The 17,459-nt window shown below is 47.6% G+C and overlaps 1 protein-coding gene across 1 annotated transcript; it reads left to right on the forward strand.

The window, feature by feature from the left end:
* The first annotated feature begins 1,215 nt into the window (after positions 1–1,215).
* Positions 1,216–15,861, forward strand: aatf (apoptosis antagonizing transcription factor). The gene is given in 13 exon segments (XM_084450077.1): positions 1,216–1,332; positions 1,947–2,120; positions 3,085–3,561; positions 3,720–3,857; positions 6,503–6,617; positions 6,839–6,903; positions 6,906–7,057; positions 7,697–7,864; positions 8,654–8,737; positions 10,450–10,517; positions 10,801–10,881; positions 12,037–12,108; positions 15,395–15,861. Coding segments are annotated over 13 exon segments (1,743 nt in total). The 5' UTR covers positions 1,216–1,247; the 3' UTR covers positions 15,459–15,861.
* The last annotated feature ends 1,598 nt before the right edge of the window (positions 15,862–17,459 follow it).

A 17,459-nucleotide genomic window follows, 5' to 3' on the forward strand; every position in this document is an offset into this window, starting at 1 on the left:
ACTGTTTACGTAAATTCTACAGTACTTCAGGGGTTTGAATATCAGCATTGTTTGAAACCTCTTGATTCAGATGGAGAAAATATTTCAAGCAACAAACCAAACTTTTGTATGTATTCTATTTATAATATGGTCTTGTTCCTCACTGTGCTAGTTTGTATTATATTGTGTTACCTTTGAGACAATATGAAAACATGAATAGACAGTTGCCAAATAAGGATCACAGCACAAATACTGAAGTGCACCCTCAGTTGCTGAACTACTACAACACAAAATGTGTTGTAGAATTGTAAGTGTTCAGGTCTGGGTTTGATTTGTAAATGATATCTCTCTTGTGCAAAGATTCATGCAGATATCTGAACTGAACAGTCACAGTCCAAAAGGTTTTGTGTCTTTATATGAAAACCCAAATTATTAAACATTGATGGTCAAATATGCCACCAGCAGCTGCTATGTTTTTTGAAATATCAACTTCTTTCATGTGATGTATTTTATTGTTCTGATAAAGCTTATGTGACCTCCAGTGCATATTAGAACATTCACTGTATAATAAAACACATTGACTACAATATTTCAGATCTTAAATTATTTGTTCAAAGGGGTGAATGTATTCCAAATGTTCATTCAGTGTTTAAAAAACATTAATTGCACAGCTGGGCTAATGCAAATTGGTCTGTGTATGCTATTAGCCTACAGCTAAAACCCCTGTTTACAGCATCTTGTTGGGCAATATACAATTTTTCATGGACACGGAGCATACACGTACTCCTCATCAGGTGCTCTCCTACCAGGACATACAAGTTCATTGATTTACATGCGTTTTAAGATTTGCATTAGCCTATATATTATATTTTAATTAGTAGTGAAGGTTTTCAATAAAGTAGTGCAGGTTAGCTACAAAAGAAGAAACTATCTTCCTAATGTATCATGGGTGAGGACGATTTACTGTAACTTCCCCACGGGGATCAATAAAGGACCTACCTACCTAGGCTACAATGTAGGCTACGTCTGGTGACAGACTTTGAACTGCGATGCAATCATTTCTATATTAAAGCTATTTTCTATTATGTACACATCATTTTAGTTCAACAGTAGCTCGGGCGGGTGCAGTTGTCACGTCTGGACAAAAGGAACAGGCTAGTCCAAAAAGGGAAACGCCCGCCCGCCTACGCTACCCTGGCATCCAAACCGAGACACAGTTTATCAGTCGCGTCCTGATGACGTAGCACTAACAGCGTGTACGCTGCACGATGGCTGGCTCTATATCACAGCAGCTTGAGGAATTATTAAACCCTCTCCCGAAGTTTGTGGACCCGGAGGATGATCAAGATGAGGGTATGCCATATATTACTAACCTTTTCTGTACAAACATTCAGCGGTGCTTGCCTGCAAACAGTGATTAGCATACCGAGCTAGCCCCATGCTAGCCGGCAGAACGGAGGGGCTAACTACCAGTACTAGAATAAACTTCAGTTCATTTACTAGTTTTGGGGGGGATCGTTAGCTAGATACTGTCAGATAGCTCACATTACAGTAGCCCTGCAGTCATAGTCAGTTTTATTCTTCACATACTCGTTCATACAATTATGATGTGCAGTGAAATATTAGCTGGATAGAACTGATGTTAACCAGATTCACGTACAAGCTAGATTTGATGTAGATGTAACTTGGCTGAAGCATAATTCATATTATTGTGTTTGCTAAAATGTCTTGGTTACTGTTTTTTATTACTTGATGCTGTTGCCTGGATATGATTGGAGCTGTTAAATTACCTGACCATAGTTACAGTTACAGTAGCTCGCAAGGGACATTTTCTATCATGGCATGAAGTTAGCTCTTCTAGGGATGTTATAGCTTGATACTTGTTGTCATCATGAGTATCAGCATGATCAGATTAGCCTTGTCCTTTTGTCTCAGATTTAAATATCTTACATGTGTGCTCCTTTCAGAGACGAAAGCCAAGATAGAGTTGTTTGATGAGGGCGATGATGATGATGGCGAAGATGGGGTGGCCTTGAGTGGACTGCGGAAGCAGGCCACAGCTCTGCTGCCAGAGACCGACCGACGGTACCTCGGCAAGGCAACCTCCCGTAAAGAGCTGCAGAGGGAGATGGAAGGCTCCGGTGAGTTGAAGCATGAGTGTTTTATAGCCTGAATGTTTCTCTGATGGACACACAAGGCTAGAGAAATATCATACCGCCCCATGACAGAGGCGAGATGGTAGATTCTGGCCATGCAAACATGCACCTTTTCCCCTTAAAAGTTATCACTAATTGGATGGGATAGGCTGGTGAAAACAGAAACCCTTCTTTGACTTCCCAGCGTCAGAGATCAATAGTTATCAGTCATTCATCCTCATGGGAATGGATGATTAATTGAAAGAGACATCTGTAGAATTCTGCCCTCTTGTGGTTTTGAAAGAGGTATAGAAGATGCTGTTAGATTGAATACTGAAGCTGCAACAACATATTTGTCTAATATTTCAGCCGAGGCTCTGAGATCTGATCTGATCTGAGTATGTCTACCATGATACTCAACACATCTGATGAGCTGAACTAAGCCGGAGCCTCACCAGTGACATTGTTAGAATATAAATTGTAGCTCCGTATGCATAGCTTTGCATCACATCACATGGACTTTTATCACAGTTGATGGATTTATCACAACAACGCATATTAGAAAAGTAGAAAAGTAATAGCTTCAGTCTGGAAGTGGCAGCCACTCTGGTTGTTAAAAACAGTGCGGTGCTGTTAATTAAACTAATCCCTGTTTATCCAAAACAAAATGCCGTGATTAAGGTAGAGATTTGCAAGTCAAACACGAGGCCAGCTAATCAATGTAAACCAAGTGGACCACTGATTAAGCTGATGTGTACACTGCAGGCTCATACTGAGGGCTAGGACATAAATATCCTGTCCGTTTTACGTGCTGCTTTAGTTGAATTCGTTCTATATCTTTGTCTAGTCTACAGTAGTTGGCCGTATACAATGATAGGGAACGACCCTGTCTCTTGTCTTTTGTTTTCACTCTCTTGGCATTTTGTGTATTGATTGATTGCTTGAATTATGTTCAATTTTGGTGTTTTAGGAGAGGAGGAAGATGATGATGATGATGAGGAGGAAGAGGAGGTTGATGAGGACGCACGTGAAAAAGAAGAGGAGGAGGAAGAGGAGAAGGAGGCGTGTGATGCCATAGATGAAGATGAAAATGATGTTGATGATGATAATGATGATGATGATGAGGAAGATGATGAATTGGGGACTAGTGTTCAGAATGGCCTGTCTGAAATCAGGGGCTTGGTCTCGAAGATGAAGAGGACGGACATAACGTTGCCCACGGTGACAGACTTCCAGAAGCTGACGGAGGGGATGGACGACCTGGGGGACAGCGAGGAGGAGGACGGAGAGAGTGAGGAAGAGGAGGATGGAGAGAGTGAGGAAGAGGAGGATGAAGCTGAGGAGGAGGAGGAGGATGATGAAGAGGATGCCGGAGCTGTGATGACCTTCTCTAAGGAGAAAGTTGACGAAGAGGTGGAGAAAGGGAAGGCTGTGAAAGACCAACTGGGTATGTATGTGATGTATGGGATTATGATTATGATGTATGTAGTGTTTTATTCTTTCCCATGAAGCGGCACCAAACATTTGAACCTGGCTGTCCAAAGTGAACCTTCCCCAGCTGTAGATGCCCATGTTTCATCATCATTATGTTTCAACTATATACAGCTCTTTGGGACCAACTACTTGAGGGACGAATCAAAATCCAGAAAGCTCTTGTGACAGCCAATCAGCTTCCACAGCAACAGACCTTCCCAGAGTTCAAAAAGAGGGGCGGAGCACAGTTTGCCGGAGCATTGAAGAACAGTGAGTTCCTATTTTCACTTATGGTTCGCTGTTAGTCTTTTCCCCCTTGCTCTTGTCAGGATATCAATGATATCTATCCTTGTCATATCTCTCATACACAAATGTAGGAACATTTTCACAATTCCTTCTATATTCAATCCAAGTAACTCAGGCTTATTTATACTTTTTTGATACGTCTGGGTGCATGAGCCCAGTTTATGTACCATGTGTGCAATCAATATTTCATAACCTTTTGTTCAGCAAGCCAATCACACTGCACAACAGTATATGATGGCATAATTTTTTCTCTGTGACATGGTGCGTGACTTCTGTCTCTCTGAATATAAATTGACTGTAAGTGGTAATTAAAAAAAAAAAAACGATGTCTGTTTTACAAAGTTTATTTGTAAAAAATAAAGAACTGCAAATGTGATGAGAATCAAAATTGTGTTCTAGTACCAGTGAGTCGGCTACAAGAAGGATATCATAACAGTGAAATAATATTTTCACAACCATTTGATTTTGGACATTTTAATCAATGGGTCTCCTGGTGGTATCCCATTTGAGCTGCTATTTTGCTTTTTCTTCGTTATTGTTTAAACATGACCGATTTTGCCTGATTCTCCAATCCTTTTTCTCTCTCCCCTCTATTATGCCGGAGGCATGGCAGTCCACCTCCCTCATGAAAATCACTCACACAATTTTATAATCAATGCCCACAGTAATAGGATTCCTCTGGCCATGGGCAATTAATACAGTTTTCCCTTTTTTCCCTGCTTGCGCTGATCTCAAAGCTACGAGACACTGGCTTCTCCTCATTTGCATATTTATTGCATTGGACTCAAATCTGGCGAGTGATTGATGTGTAGCCTGCCTCCTGAATTTTTAGCGGCCCATTATTATGAGAGGGAGGGAGGAGGTTGTGGCGTGCCAGTGTACTTTTGATTAAACTTGAAGAGGACGGAGTCATAAGTATTCCCCACCTCTTTTCTTCTCCGACGCCCCGTGATTTGGAGGGCAAAGTCTTGAGAATTTGCGGCATGTTTTAATGGACGTGGACTAACAATACCAAAGGAGGATCTGCTTGAAAAGATTTTAATCAGTCACGCTGGGGGGGGGGGTGTAACTTGCTGTTCAATTGTTGGACAAGCGGAGGTATTTGTAGCTGCGACCAACAGTTATGTAGCTCCGTAGGTCGATCGGTCGTTCGGTCGGTCGGTTGGTTGCTCCACAAAAATATCCACATCTAGAAATGTTGCTCAGAGAGCACAGACCTCCGCCCATGGATGCGTTTTGTGGCTCTGTGCGCGCATGTGCAAGCAAGCAGGACGTTTGGTATCTCTGCATTTGTTAGGTCAACAGCTTTATGCCCGTCTAAACCCCTCGTCTTTGTGACCAAAAAATGAATAGAGGTGAATGGCAGGCATGTTTGGGCAGCTCATGGACCTACCCCATGATTCGGATCCGCTCCAAAATGGAATGGGTTCTAAATTGGCCCATGCTACACCCCTCCACTGGGAGGTCTAGTTTTTGCGTAATCCTGGTCCAAAAAATGAATGGAGGTGAATGACCTTCTGTGTTCAGGTGGCTCATAGACCCGCCCCGTGATTCGGATCCAAAATCTCCTGGGTTCTACGGTGGCCCATGCTACAGCCTTCCACTGAGTTTCGTGAAAATCACCAAAAACATTACCTCTCGCCCTGCGCTGTCGCTGGGGCGAAGGTAAAAAATTGGGTCTGTCTGCACATGTGCGCTGCTCATGCATGTACAGTACGTGGCCACGCCCAATGCTAATTTGCGGTTGTTTATCATCATCTTGCTTCTTCACGTTGTTTAATATTTCAGTAATTTAGTTTTAGATAGAAATAAAGCCTCCCTCCCACCCAGGTTAACACAGGAGGCATACAGTTCAACCTTCAACCCTAAGCTATCAGCATTGAAATATGTTGGCGATTATCTATAGCCTATTAGCTAGGGATGCACGATATATCAGCAGTCATATCGGTATCGGACGATTTTTTGGTCATCTTTTAATATATCGGTATCGGTCCGATGTGCAAAACGGGATCAATGTGAACAGACAATAATTATTTCTGTTTAGCTGCTGTTGTCTGTTGTTTTTGAGAGGAAACAATGCAGTCAATCTGATTTATCGGCTTTTTCGAATGTTTTGGAAATAGAGACGATGTTTCCATGTGTTTTTCAGTACGTATAGCATTTGATTATCATAGAAACTTGTTTTTATACAGATCATATCGACATCAGTAAATATCGGTTATCAGCCATGGCAGCAATGTAATCTGTTAGCGGTATCGGCCAAAATGTTCATATCGGTGCATCCCTACTAATAGCCCTAGTGAGCCACAGCATGTTGACTCCCTGCCCTGTGTTGTACTGTAATAGGCCTAGATGTGCTGCTCTCTCTCTCTCTCTCTCTCTCTCTCTCTCTCTCTTTCTCTCTTTCTCTCTTTCTCTGGGTGAACGGTTTTTGCCTCCCTCTGCAAAGTTACCAGTGGGATCACCTTTACAAAAAATAAAGTTTGATTTGATTTGATCAGTATATATGCATGTTCTCCCCCCTTTTCTTTCTGTGCAGCGCATTGTGTTGCCTTTGTGTAGGAAATGTGCTGTATAAATAAAGCTGGATTTGATTCGATCTCTCTCAGGTCACAAAGCCCTGAAGGCCCTTCAGAGGTCCCTGCTGGAGCTGCAGGACCAGCTGCTCTACCAGAAGCCCGACACCAGACCCATCTCCCTGGGCAAGACCTGGGGAGCGCACAGGTCAGACTCTCATCTCCCGATGCTCCAGGCTAGACAGGAAGTCCCCGTGCTGGTTTCTGCGCCGGCTCCACTTCCGCAAACCGCCACCATGGCGCTACTTCTCGTAGATGGCGGATCTCTCTGTGCATCATTAACGTCTGTGTCTGTGTAATGTTTTGCGCGTCTGCGTCCTCTCCAGCGAGGACGAGGAGATCATCAGCGACGAGGAGGAGCTGGACGAGCCGGGAGCCGAGCAGTCAGGAGGAGGAGGAGGAGGGGGAGGAGGAGGAGGAGGAGGAGGAGGAGGAGGAGGGGAGGCGGGGCCTCCCAAGCGCAAGCTGGAGATGGCGGCGTACCCGGACTTCATGGCCAAGCGCTTCGCCGCCTTCCAGCCGTACCGGGACGCCACGCTGCAGAAGTGGCACGACAAGACCCGTCTGACCATGGGGAAGGGCAGCAAGGTCTGCAACCCCCCCCCCCCCCCGTGTGTGTGTGTGTGTGTGTGTGTGTGTGTGTGTGTGTGTGTGTGTGTGTGTGTGTGTGTGTGCGCGTGTGCGTGTGCGTGTGCGTGTGTGAGAGAGAGACTGGAAGAAAGAAAGTGAGTGTTCATCCGTCTACACATTGTGCATAATGCTACGGTCAGTCCCAGAAGAACACCTTTTCCCAGCACTGGAATCCCATAGTGCTCATAAACCAAGCGTTAACTTGATTACTTGCTCTTATGTTTTACAATCTGAGGCTGAGAAATTTTCAGCCACTTGATCATCATTTCTTAATTTATTGTGGATGCCAGTAACATTGATTATTGACCTCTGTCTCTCCCTCCCTCCCTCTCTCTCTCTCTCTCACCCTCTCTCTCTTCTCTCTCTCTCTCCCTTTCTCTTATTCTCTCTCTCTTCCCCCCTCTCTCGCTCCCTCTCTCTCTCTCCCTCTCTCCCTCTCTCCCCAACCCCCCTCTCTCTCTCCTCTCTCCTCTCTCCCTCTCTCTCTCTCTCTCTCTCTCTCTCTCTCTCCCCCTCTCTCGCCCCCCTCCCCCTCCCTCTCTCTCTCTCTCTCTCTCTCTCTCTCCCCCTCTTTCCCCCTCTCTCTGCTGGGCGCAGGGCTTCGGGGCGTTTGACCGGAGCATCCTGACCCAGGTGGAGCAGGTGCTGATGGACCAGGACAGGCTGCTGAGGCGCACGCAGACCCGGCGCTCAGAGTACCGGGTCCTGGGGCGGCCCGAGGCATCGGCCCCCCAGCCTGAGCCCAACGGCGAGGCAGAGGGAGAGGTGAGGCCAGTGGGCCAGGGGGCCAGGAGTCCGGGGGGGGGATACACATGACCAGGAACGTAAAAAGAAGTCATGCATTCACACTCTGTCCAGAACCACTGCTACGCTGGGTCCAATAGAAGTGGGCCACACGTACGTCGCGAGTGACCTCACGTTTCCTCCTCCTTATGCTCTGACACACGTAGGACACGTTTGTCGGTGGCTTCTTCTCACAAAGTCCTTTTCTTTTTTTTACGTACTGCAAGAGAGCTCATTCCAACTATGACTAAAGTTTCTTCTCCTAGAAGTTCTCCAGCTAAGAGAGGGCCTCTGGAGGTTGGAGGGTGTCAACGCTGTCAGGGCCATGCGAGCTTGTATCAGGACGAGGGCATTAAGCTGTTACAGCACTAACTGAGTGAGATACATTAGCTCAGTATCTTAATTGAATCTAGCCAGCCAGCCGCAGCATATGAACTATATTAACCTGAAATGTAGGCCGCGCACCGTCCCAAAATGATTCAAAGCAGGCAGCATTACGGTTGGTTAATACGTTCTTGGGAGAGCGCTTGTTTCAGCGGTGTAGATTAGGGCCCCGGGTTCCGACCATCGTTCTCTCCCTGCCGGGGCGCTGTCACTTTATCTGGAGAGCAAGCCTGTTTATCTAGGGGGCTACATCTGGAGTTTATGGCCTCACCTCCTGCGCTGCTACATGACAGAGAGCTCTCTCGCTCTCGTTCGCCCTCCCCTCTGTCTCTCTTCCTCATCCCTCCGTCCCTCCTCCTCCTCCTCCTCCTCCTCCTCTCCTCCCAGGCGGCAGAGCAGCTGCTGAAAGCCAACAGCCACCTCAAAGACCTGGACGAGGAGATCTTCGACGACGACGACTTCTATCACCAGGTGAGCCTTCGGCGGCCCGGCCCCCCGCCCCTGTCTGGACCCCCGCCCTCGTCCGGACCCCCGCCATCCTCCGGGCCCCCCACCCCCGTCCGGCACCCCCCACCCCCGTCCGGCCGCGATGTCTCCCCCGAGTCTAGATCCCCACCAGGACATGACATCACTCTCTCTCTCTCTCTCTCTCTCTCTCCAGATAATATATACCTGTTGGAACCATACAGGTGCATCTAAAAAAAAATAGAATATTGTGGAAAAGTTCATTATTTTCCGTAATTTAATTCAAAAAAGTGAAACTTTCATATAATATAGATTAATTACACATTAAGTGAAATATTTCAAGGCTGAGTGCCTCCATGTCACGCTCCACGTTGAGGCAGTAATTTGTGCAAAAGGAGCCCCCATCAAGTATTGAGTCTGTGCATATACTACATGTGAATGAACATACTGAACATACTGTACAATCATAAAGATTAAAACAAAAAAGTCCTGAAATATTTCACTTTGTGTAATCTAGAATACATGAACGTTTCACTTTTTGAATTAAATTACGTAAAATAATGAACTTTTTCCACAAGATACACATGAGATACACATGTACGCTTAACAGTGGTACATGAAACGACATGAGTAATAAGACTTGTCTTATCATACTCCAGGCTGTAGGGTGGCACTATGCAGCGTGAAACGCCAGCGTTGTCCTTGTTTCGGGACTTAGTCCTTCAGGGAGGACGCCGTCCCGGGCCCCTCCCTCCGGCCCAGCGAGAGTGCATGCCTGGGGGGAAGGCGGCGCACAGAGAGCTGCCCCTCCGGGAGCTGGTGCTCCACGCTCCAGTAGCGCTCCTGTTATGCATGCATTTTAATGTGGCCAACCTCTCACCGCAGCCAAGCGCTGGGCTGGGGTTTGCATTCTACCCAAACCCTTTTAGTCAGCAACTCTCCGCATACCATAAATCATGGCTGCGTTTGTGTGTCTGTGCGATGCTGACTCCTCTGTGTGTGTGTGTGTGTGTGTGTGGGTGGGGGTGGGGCTCTTGTGGGGCTACTGTGTGTGTCATCAATAGGTTCCTTATAGCCTCTCTTTCTCTCTCTCTCGCTCTCTCTGTCCCTCTCGTTCTGTCTCTCTCTCTCTCTTTGTCTCACTCTTTTTCTCTGTCTCTCTCTTTCTGTCTCTTTCTCTCTATTTCTCCGTCTCTCTCTCTTCCTCTCTCTTGCTCTCTCTCTCCTCTCATCACGTGCTCGCTCTATCCCAGCGTGCCTGGAAGGGGGCATGCAGAGACAGCGAAGGGTTAATTGGGGACATTGATGAAGATTCTTCCCAGATGGGGGTCAGGGAGGGGTCTGCAGGGAGCCAGATCCAAACAAAATGGTCCAGTCAGTCAAGATGTTATCTCACGGAGGGGGAGGGAGTGGGGTGGGGGGGTGGTGGATCCTGCAGGAACGGCCGGGGACTAATGAAGGCCCAGCCTGCAGAGGCTCCGCCCCCAGACCAGCCCCTGCTGCTGTGAATGGGGGCTCTCCGTCCGGAGATGGCGATTGACCGAGAGCTGCGATGTCCCGTCCAGCTAGCCGAGGTGTCGTCCAGCGTCCGGGACTTTGTGGAGAGACACAGAGAGAGGGACGGGGTGTAGTGTGTGTGATGGGGTGGGTGGGGGTTATGTGTATCTCCTGAAGTGCCTCCCCCCCCCCCCTCACCTCTCTCCTCTTTCTTGTTCCAGCTCCTGCGAGAACTCATTGAACGCAAGACGAGTGCTGCTGATCCCAATGACCAGGTGGCCATGGGAAGGTGAGATCTCCGGCCAGGCCTGGATGTTGTTTGTTGTTTAAAATGTATTTTATTTAGTTTATCCTGTTTATGCAGGTTCATTTTTTGAGAATTTAAAAAAATGTTTTTTAGAAAATGCTTGGTGAACACAAGCAAAGTACAAATACAGAATACAGCAATAAGCTATATTATAAACACCACTATGAAAGCAAAATTAAAATAAATAGAACAAAAAGCAGAAATTGTGTGTGTCGGACTGTAGCTTACAGTCGAGCTCCTCTCATCCTGTGTGTGACCCTCTCAGGCAGTGGCTGGCCATCCAGAAACTACGCAGTAAGATTAAGAAGAAAGTGGACACCAAGGCCAGCAAGGGACGCAAAGTCAGGTACGCTGGAGAAAAGGGACAGGGCTGAGTTTCCCAGAGGCATCGTAGCGCTACGTTCATCGTAAGCTACGCTGTTCATCATAGCGCTATGAGGAACCTTGCGCTACGATGCCTCTGGGAAACTCAGCCCAGATCAACAACGTTGCTTGATTAAAGCCGTGGTCACACTCTAGCTTTTTTATTTGCTTTTTTTTTTTTGCTTTTTTTTTTTTTTTTTTTACAATGAAAAGCAGGAAGTCTTTTGTTGCCATAAAAATGTGCCAAATTTTCAGCTTGAGCTCTTGAGCGCACAAAACACTCGTGAGACCATCCTGAGTTCACGAGCTCGCATTATGTGTATCGCAAATCAGTCTGGATACTCTCCATAGAGATCCGTTTGTGTCAGATCAGCGTTGGTTCTGAGGACTTTTGATATACAAACAGCTACGCTGGGCGGGGTTTAGGTGTGACGACGGCGAGGAGCGGTTGAAGTTAGCGCAGGATAGACAGACGGTTCATCCAATCGCCTGCCAAGTATTTTTGAAAGTGCCCACTCTTTTCCAAACAGTTTCCAATGGAGAGTTCCCAGATGGTTATGCGATGCAAACACGCACATCAGGTTACAAGACACTCAGGTCCCCCCCAAAAAGCTGGGGTGTAGGTTTTTTGGGGAAGCGAGCGATCGCTCCACATATCAAATGTAAAAAGGCTTAGAGGTTTGAAAACGGCGCTAATGTGTCCATGGCCCAATATTATTTGACTATTTCAATTAATGACCACATGCCCCCTGCTGAGTTCTTCCATGTCATTTTCTAGCTACAAGGATAGCCATTAAAATATGCACTTCCATGAGGTCTGATTGAATTTTGGAGAACTCAAATGGACTGTTTAGATATAGAAACATTTGTCAAAGGAAAATCGGTAATTGCAACTCCTCGGTTTATTCAGAGCGGAAAGGTCAGCTCGTCTTTTGTGTCTATTGCGTTTCTTTATGTTCTATCTTGTAGACCCAGATGCGCTACACAATGAGAAACGCACTCAAACCCACAACTCACGTAGAAATGGACAATAAATGGACACACTAAACAAATGGACACACTGTAAATACCACAAAATGCCAATTACAGTATAATAGTAATCTGCTGGGTCTGACGGGGGGTGTTTGCTCTGCTGCAGGTTCCACATCCACAGTAAGCTGCTGAATTTCATGGCCCCCATCGACCACAGTTCTATGAATGATGATGCACGGTGAGTAGCTTCTTATTGATGTATGACTAGTGTGAGGTAGAGCTCTGGCATGTCCGGCTCTGGCATGTCCGTATTGACCTGTTCTTCGGCCTACCCTCGATTCTCTCTCTCTCTCTTTCACTCTCTCTCTCTCTCTCTCTCTCTCTCTCTCTCTTTCACTCTCTCTCCTTCTCCCTCTCTCTCTCTCTCTCTCACACTCTCTCTCTTTCACTCTCTCCTTCTCCCGCTCTCTCTTTCTTTCACTCTCTCTCTTTCTTTCACTCTCTCTCCTTCTCTCTCTCCCTCCCTCCCTCCCTCCCTCCACCTTCATTACCTTCTGGCCGTTAGTCACAGACCTCAGTGTTCCTTAGTCAGACCAGACCATTCCTCGATCAATAGATCTGACACACACACACACAGGCACACACGCACACACACAGGCGCACACGCGCTGGACAGAATCAGGTTATCTCTGAAGCTCCCTGCCCATAGGTGGACGATGGCGAGGGCTGCCTGTGTGTGTGTGTGTGTGTGTGTGTGTGTGTTTACTGAGACATGTCAGCGGGTGTTCCAGACCGGGGGGTAATGACCTGACAATGGGCTGACCTTCGCCCGTCTGCTGGCCCGCCCCCCGCCCGGGCGCCGCCTCATCTCCATACCAATCAATGACCTACAGTAATAACAGTAACGTATTGCCAGAGCTGAGCCCTGGCCGGCGTTGATCTTTCCCACAATCCTAGACCGGGTGACCTTTGTGAATGAACGCCCTGGCACAAAAACCCGCCCCCCAACCCCTCCCCCCCTGCTCCCCTCCATTACCGTATCTCAACGCAGACGAGGCGACGAAGCCCGCCACGCTCCACCGCTTCCATGAATGTTAATGTCAGGCAGGGAGGGGCAGAGCTCACCCCCCCCATCCCTCACCTGCTCTGCAATGCACACAGTCACGACCAGGAACGTCTATGCAGGTGCACATTACACATTCCGCATGATATGGATAGATTTATTATGAGGCTCCAGTCGCAGGTGAGGCGGGGGGGGGGGGTCAACGTCACCCTTTTTTTTGTGTGTGTGTGTGTGTGTGTGTGGGGGGGGGGGGGTCAAATTGCCTGTGATTTTTAGACTGACCGTAAACACGACTAAAGCTTCTCCGTTTTTCCTTTGTGTTTCTCACTCTCTCTCTCTCTCTCCCATTCCCTCTCTTTCTCTCTCTCTCGCACACGCACGCACACGCACACACACACACACACACACACACACACACACACACACACTCTGTTTCTGTTTTTCCTTGTTTCTCTTATTCCCTCTCCACCTCTCGCTCTCCCTTTCTCTCTCTCTCTCACACACTCACACATACACACACGCTCACACACGCTCTCTGCACCAGGCTGGGTTTTGAATTAGCCTCTCCCCTGGCCCACTGGTACTCAGTATTCCCCAGCCGATGTTTACCAAGTACTGGCAGAATGAGAATGTATGCATTATGTGGTGATGATCAGAGTGTATTGTAATCCTTGACCCTGGTGGCGCATTTCAAATAGGGATTGGGGATTAAGCCCCGCCTGTGGCTGGCTGCCCGCCCCCTGGGGGGGGATGTGGCCCCTCTTTAACTCGCAGGGCTGGCCTCTCCGGATTAAACATCCACACACAGAGCCGCACACACTGACCCACACACTTTGGGCCCTCACACACTGGACCCTCACACACTGGACCCACACACACTGGACCCACACACACTGGGCCCACACACACACTGGGCCCACACACACACTGGGCCCACACACACTGGACCCACACACACTGGGCCCTCACACACTGGACCCTCACACACTGGACCTTCACACACTGGACCCTCACACACTGGACCCACACACACACTGGGCCCACACACACTGGGCCCACACACACACACACTGGGCCCTCACACACTGGGCCCACACACACACACACACTGGGCCCTCACACACTGGGCCCTCACACACTGGGCCCACACACACACTGGGCCCTCACACACACTGGGCCCTCACACACTGGGCCCACACACACTGGACCCACACACACTGGACCCACACACACTGGACCCACACACACTGGACCCTCACACACTGGGCATACACACACTGGACCCACACACACTGGACCCACACACACTGGACCCTCACACACTGGACCCACACACACTGGACCCACACACACTGGACCCTCACACACTGGGCATACACACACTGGACCCACACACACTGGACCCACACACACTGGACCCTCACACACTGGACCCACACACACTGGACCCACACACACTGGACCCTCACACACTGGGCATACACACACTGGACCCACACACACTGGACCCACACACACTGGACCCACACACACTGGACCCACACATAAGACCCTCACACACAAGACATACAGTATTTAGCTGCACTGTCGTTCACTCATTAGGCTACACGTAAATCAATTAAATCCAGAGAATGTGTGCAGTGTGCCGTAAATGTCTATGGCAAGTCCAACAGTAGTGAAGTCACCACAGAAAAGCGATTGATGTCACTGTTGGCGTCTTCACACACTGCCATCTAGTGTCTCTTCCACTGTGTCACATGTTCACCTTCTCCCCTCCGAAGACGCAGGAGGAGGCATCGTCTGCCCATCATGATCTACGAGTATAGAAAACATTTGAAGAATGAGTCGCACATACACAATCAGATAGCATCTGTCAGACGGGCCGTTTTGCACTGAGCGTCTGATTGAAATGAGCGAGGAAGAGGAGGAGGAGGAGTGGAGATGAGCCCTGCCGTCTGGAGAGACGCGCAGCAGCTGGGACCCGCCGGTCCCCGGGCGCGTGTCTGCTTTTTGTCATGGCCACAGACACTTGTGTGGAGGCAGTAATCAGACAGCCCTGGGGCTCCGTAAAGACCCCCACTCTCCCCTCATCTCAACTGTTGCATATACCCTCCTAATTGGAATCCCGCAACTGGGTCACAGGCATTGTCTCTGAAGTGCCATCAAGTCGTCGAGACACATGAATGTGGAATTATTCCTTCTCCTGGTGCGTGATTGAGTCCCTTCTCCTCCCCGGTCGTCTTCTTCTCTCTCGCCCCCTCTCTCTCTCTCCGTCTCCCATCTCACCCGGTGATTTCCTCCTCTGTCACATTCAAATATCCTCTCCGCTCTGCCGGCTACACTTACCGGCGGCTCGGCGGGGACATTTTAATTTGCAGACGTTGCCGTCTTTTCAATGAAAGGAAGGTAAAGTTTGAACCTGTTTTTTTTTTTTTTTGTGCTTCTTTTCCCATCGGTGCAGAACCGAACTGTACCGGTCCATGTTCGGGAAGAACTCCTTCAGCGACGGTGCGGTTCCGGAGTGACAGGAGCCGGGAGGAGAGTGGGCCGGGCCGGTCCAGGCCGGAACAGGACAGAACTGGGTCATGGATGTTTATACGGGTCTCTGGACCTGTATAAGGCTGTAGAATGAAGCCGAAGGCTGGACCCGGGACAAGAGGAAGACGAACAAACCCACCCCTGTTCTTGTGGTCTGGTTCTTGATATCTTAGGTCTTTGAAAGATGCCAGTCTAGAGATGCTCTTAGACTGGACTTTACTGAGTCTTAAGGCATGAAGAGACTAATGAACTGTATTTCAGCAGCAACACATTTTGTTGTAATTTTGGAAGTTTTACAAAGAAATCTTATTTGCCAACTTGGTCTATTTTGTGTATTTTCCGTTTATTTGAATACAAGCGTGCCTGTTTCTGCTGACCAGTGAAGGGGAATAAATAGACCCAATCTTGAATATCTGTTGGTAATAAAAACGTATTTTATTGTGATGGAGTTCCTGTGTTCATTATAAACCTGTGGGAAAAAACCCAAACATCATTCTGAACACAAGCCACTACCCAGTATAAAGCAATTCCCTCCAACTTTCTCCAAACAATCCCGCTCCTCTCCGCTCCAGCAGCCGAGGAAGGACCTGATTCTGCAGTTTGTCAGTGATTAGCACAGGAATTAGCCATCCTAGCGTGCCTCCACAAATGAGCAAAGCCCTCTGGGAGGCCGGAGAGACCAGGCGAGGCGCATTTCCAATTATACCGCCAAATGAGTCATTTTCTTATTGGGCCTGCTATAATTGTGATGGGTATTGGGTGCATGCAACTCAATTTGTCTTCCATATTTGTTGGTAGGATGGTAATAGAGTTGACAGAGCCAAGGGGACGATATGAAAGTAAGACACAGAGAAAAACAAAGAGGCAATGGATTCCTCACTCTGATCTGCCTCATCCCTCTTAAGACAGTTGAAGTTGAAAATCCTGGAGGGAAAAAAAACAAAACCTAATGCCTCTTTGATCATGTGTAGGTTGAGGAATGGGAGCATTGAGGGACTATCACTTTCCAGTCATCAGACAAACTGCCTCTCCACACTTACTAGACTCTCCTGACAGAATATAGCAGAGTTACTCAGGAATTCACTGGTACTATTATTACTGTCGTAGGGGATCAGGGCGTGATCAGTCAAGAATTGTGAATTATACTGAGTTTGTAGTTTCACGGGACTCCAGTGAGTTTTGCTGAAAGATATCAATAAGATCTAAAAGACTTGCAATAAAATGTATTCCATATGAAAAAGAAAAAACCACCATGACAACCATAGACTATAAGTTAGTTTTCCTTTATTAGATTTGAATACAGGTGATCACAGTTCACCATAGTAAACACTCACTCCTTCCCAACAGCCAATAACCTCATTAGTACAGGTAACAGCACCAATAACATACACAAATAAGACCTACAGCTAGCACTGTGCAAAAAGTCATTACGCAAGGCAAAGATACATTTTGACCTTCAACTGAATCAAGTATTATGTCAGATACATAGCTGAGGCTCTCCGGCGCGTGTGGCCACCATCTCTTAGCCTGAGACTACAGTACCCAGGATCCATCCTGTTCCACCACGACCCTCACCCAGGAGGACAGAACACACAATACTCTCATTTTCTCCTTGGGAAGTAATGATTGATTGGAGAAAAGCAAATGTCACACACAAAAAAACACACAACCTCAAAACAGCGTGTGTAAGACTGGCATACAGTACCTTGCTTTCTCTCGTGATTGACATTTCATAAATTACTCACTCGGCTGTTCAAAATATTCTTAGCTTAAAAAAACATGAACTGAAAAAAAAAAGTCAGATTTTTCAAAGATTCTTTTTGGTGGGAATAAGCCACTATAATTGGCAAATGTCGATTTTTTCCCCCAGTATGGTACAACGACCAGCGATCATTGCAGTGAATAAAGTCTACAGAGCAGGCCGTGCCCAACGGATGCCTGAGGCTGTGCATGTGAAACAACAATGAGCAGTAAGGTGCATTCAGAGC

The sequence above is a fragment of the Borostomias antarcticus genome (genome assembly GCF_949987555.1).
Source record: "Borostomias antarcticus genome assembly, chromosome: 15".
Lineage (NCBI taxonomy): Eukaryota > Metazoa > Chordata > Actinopteri > Stomiiformes > Stomiidae > Borostomias > Borostomias antarcticus.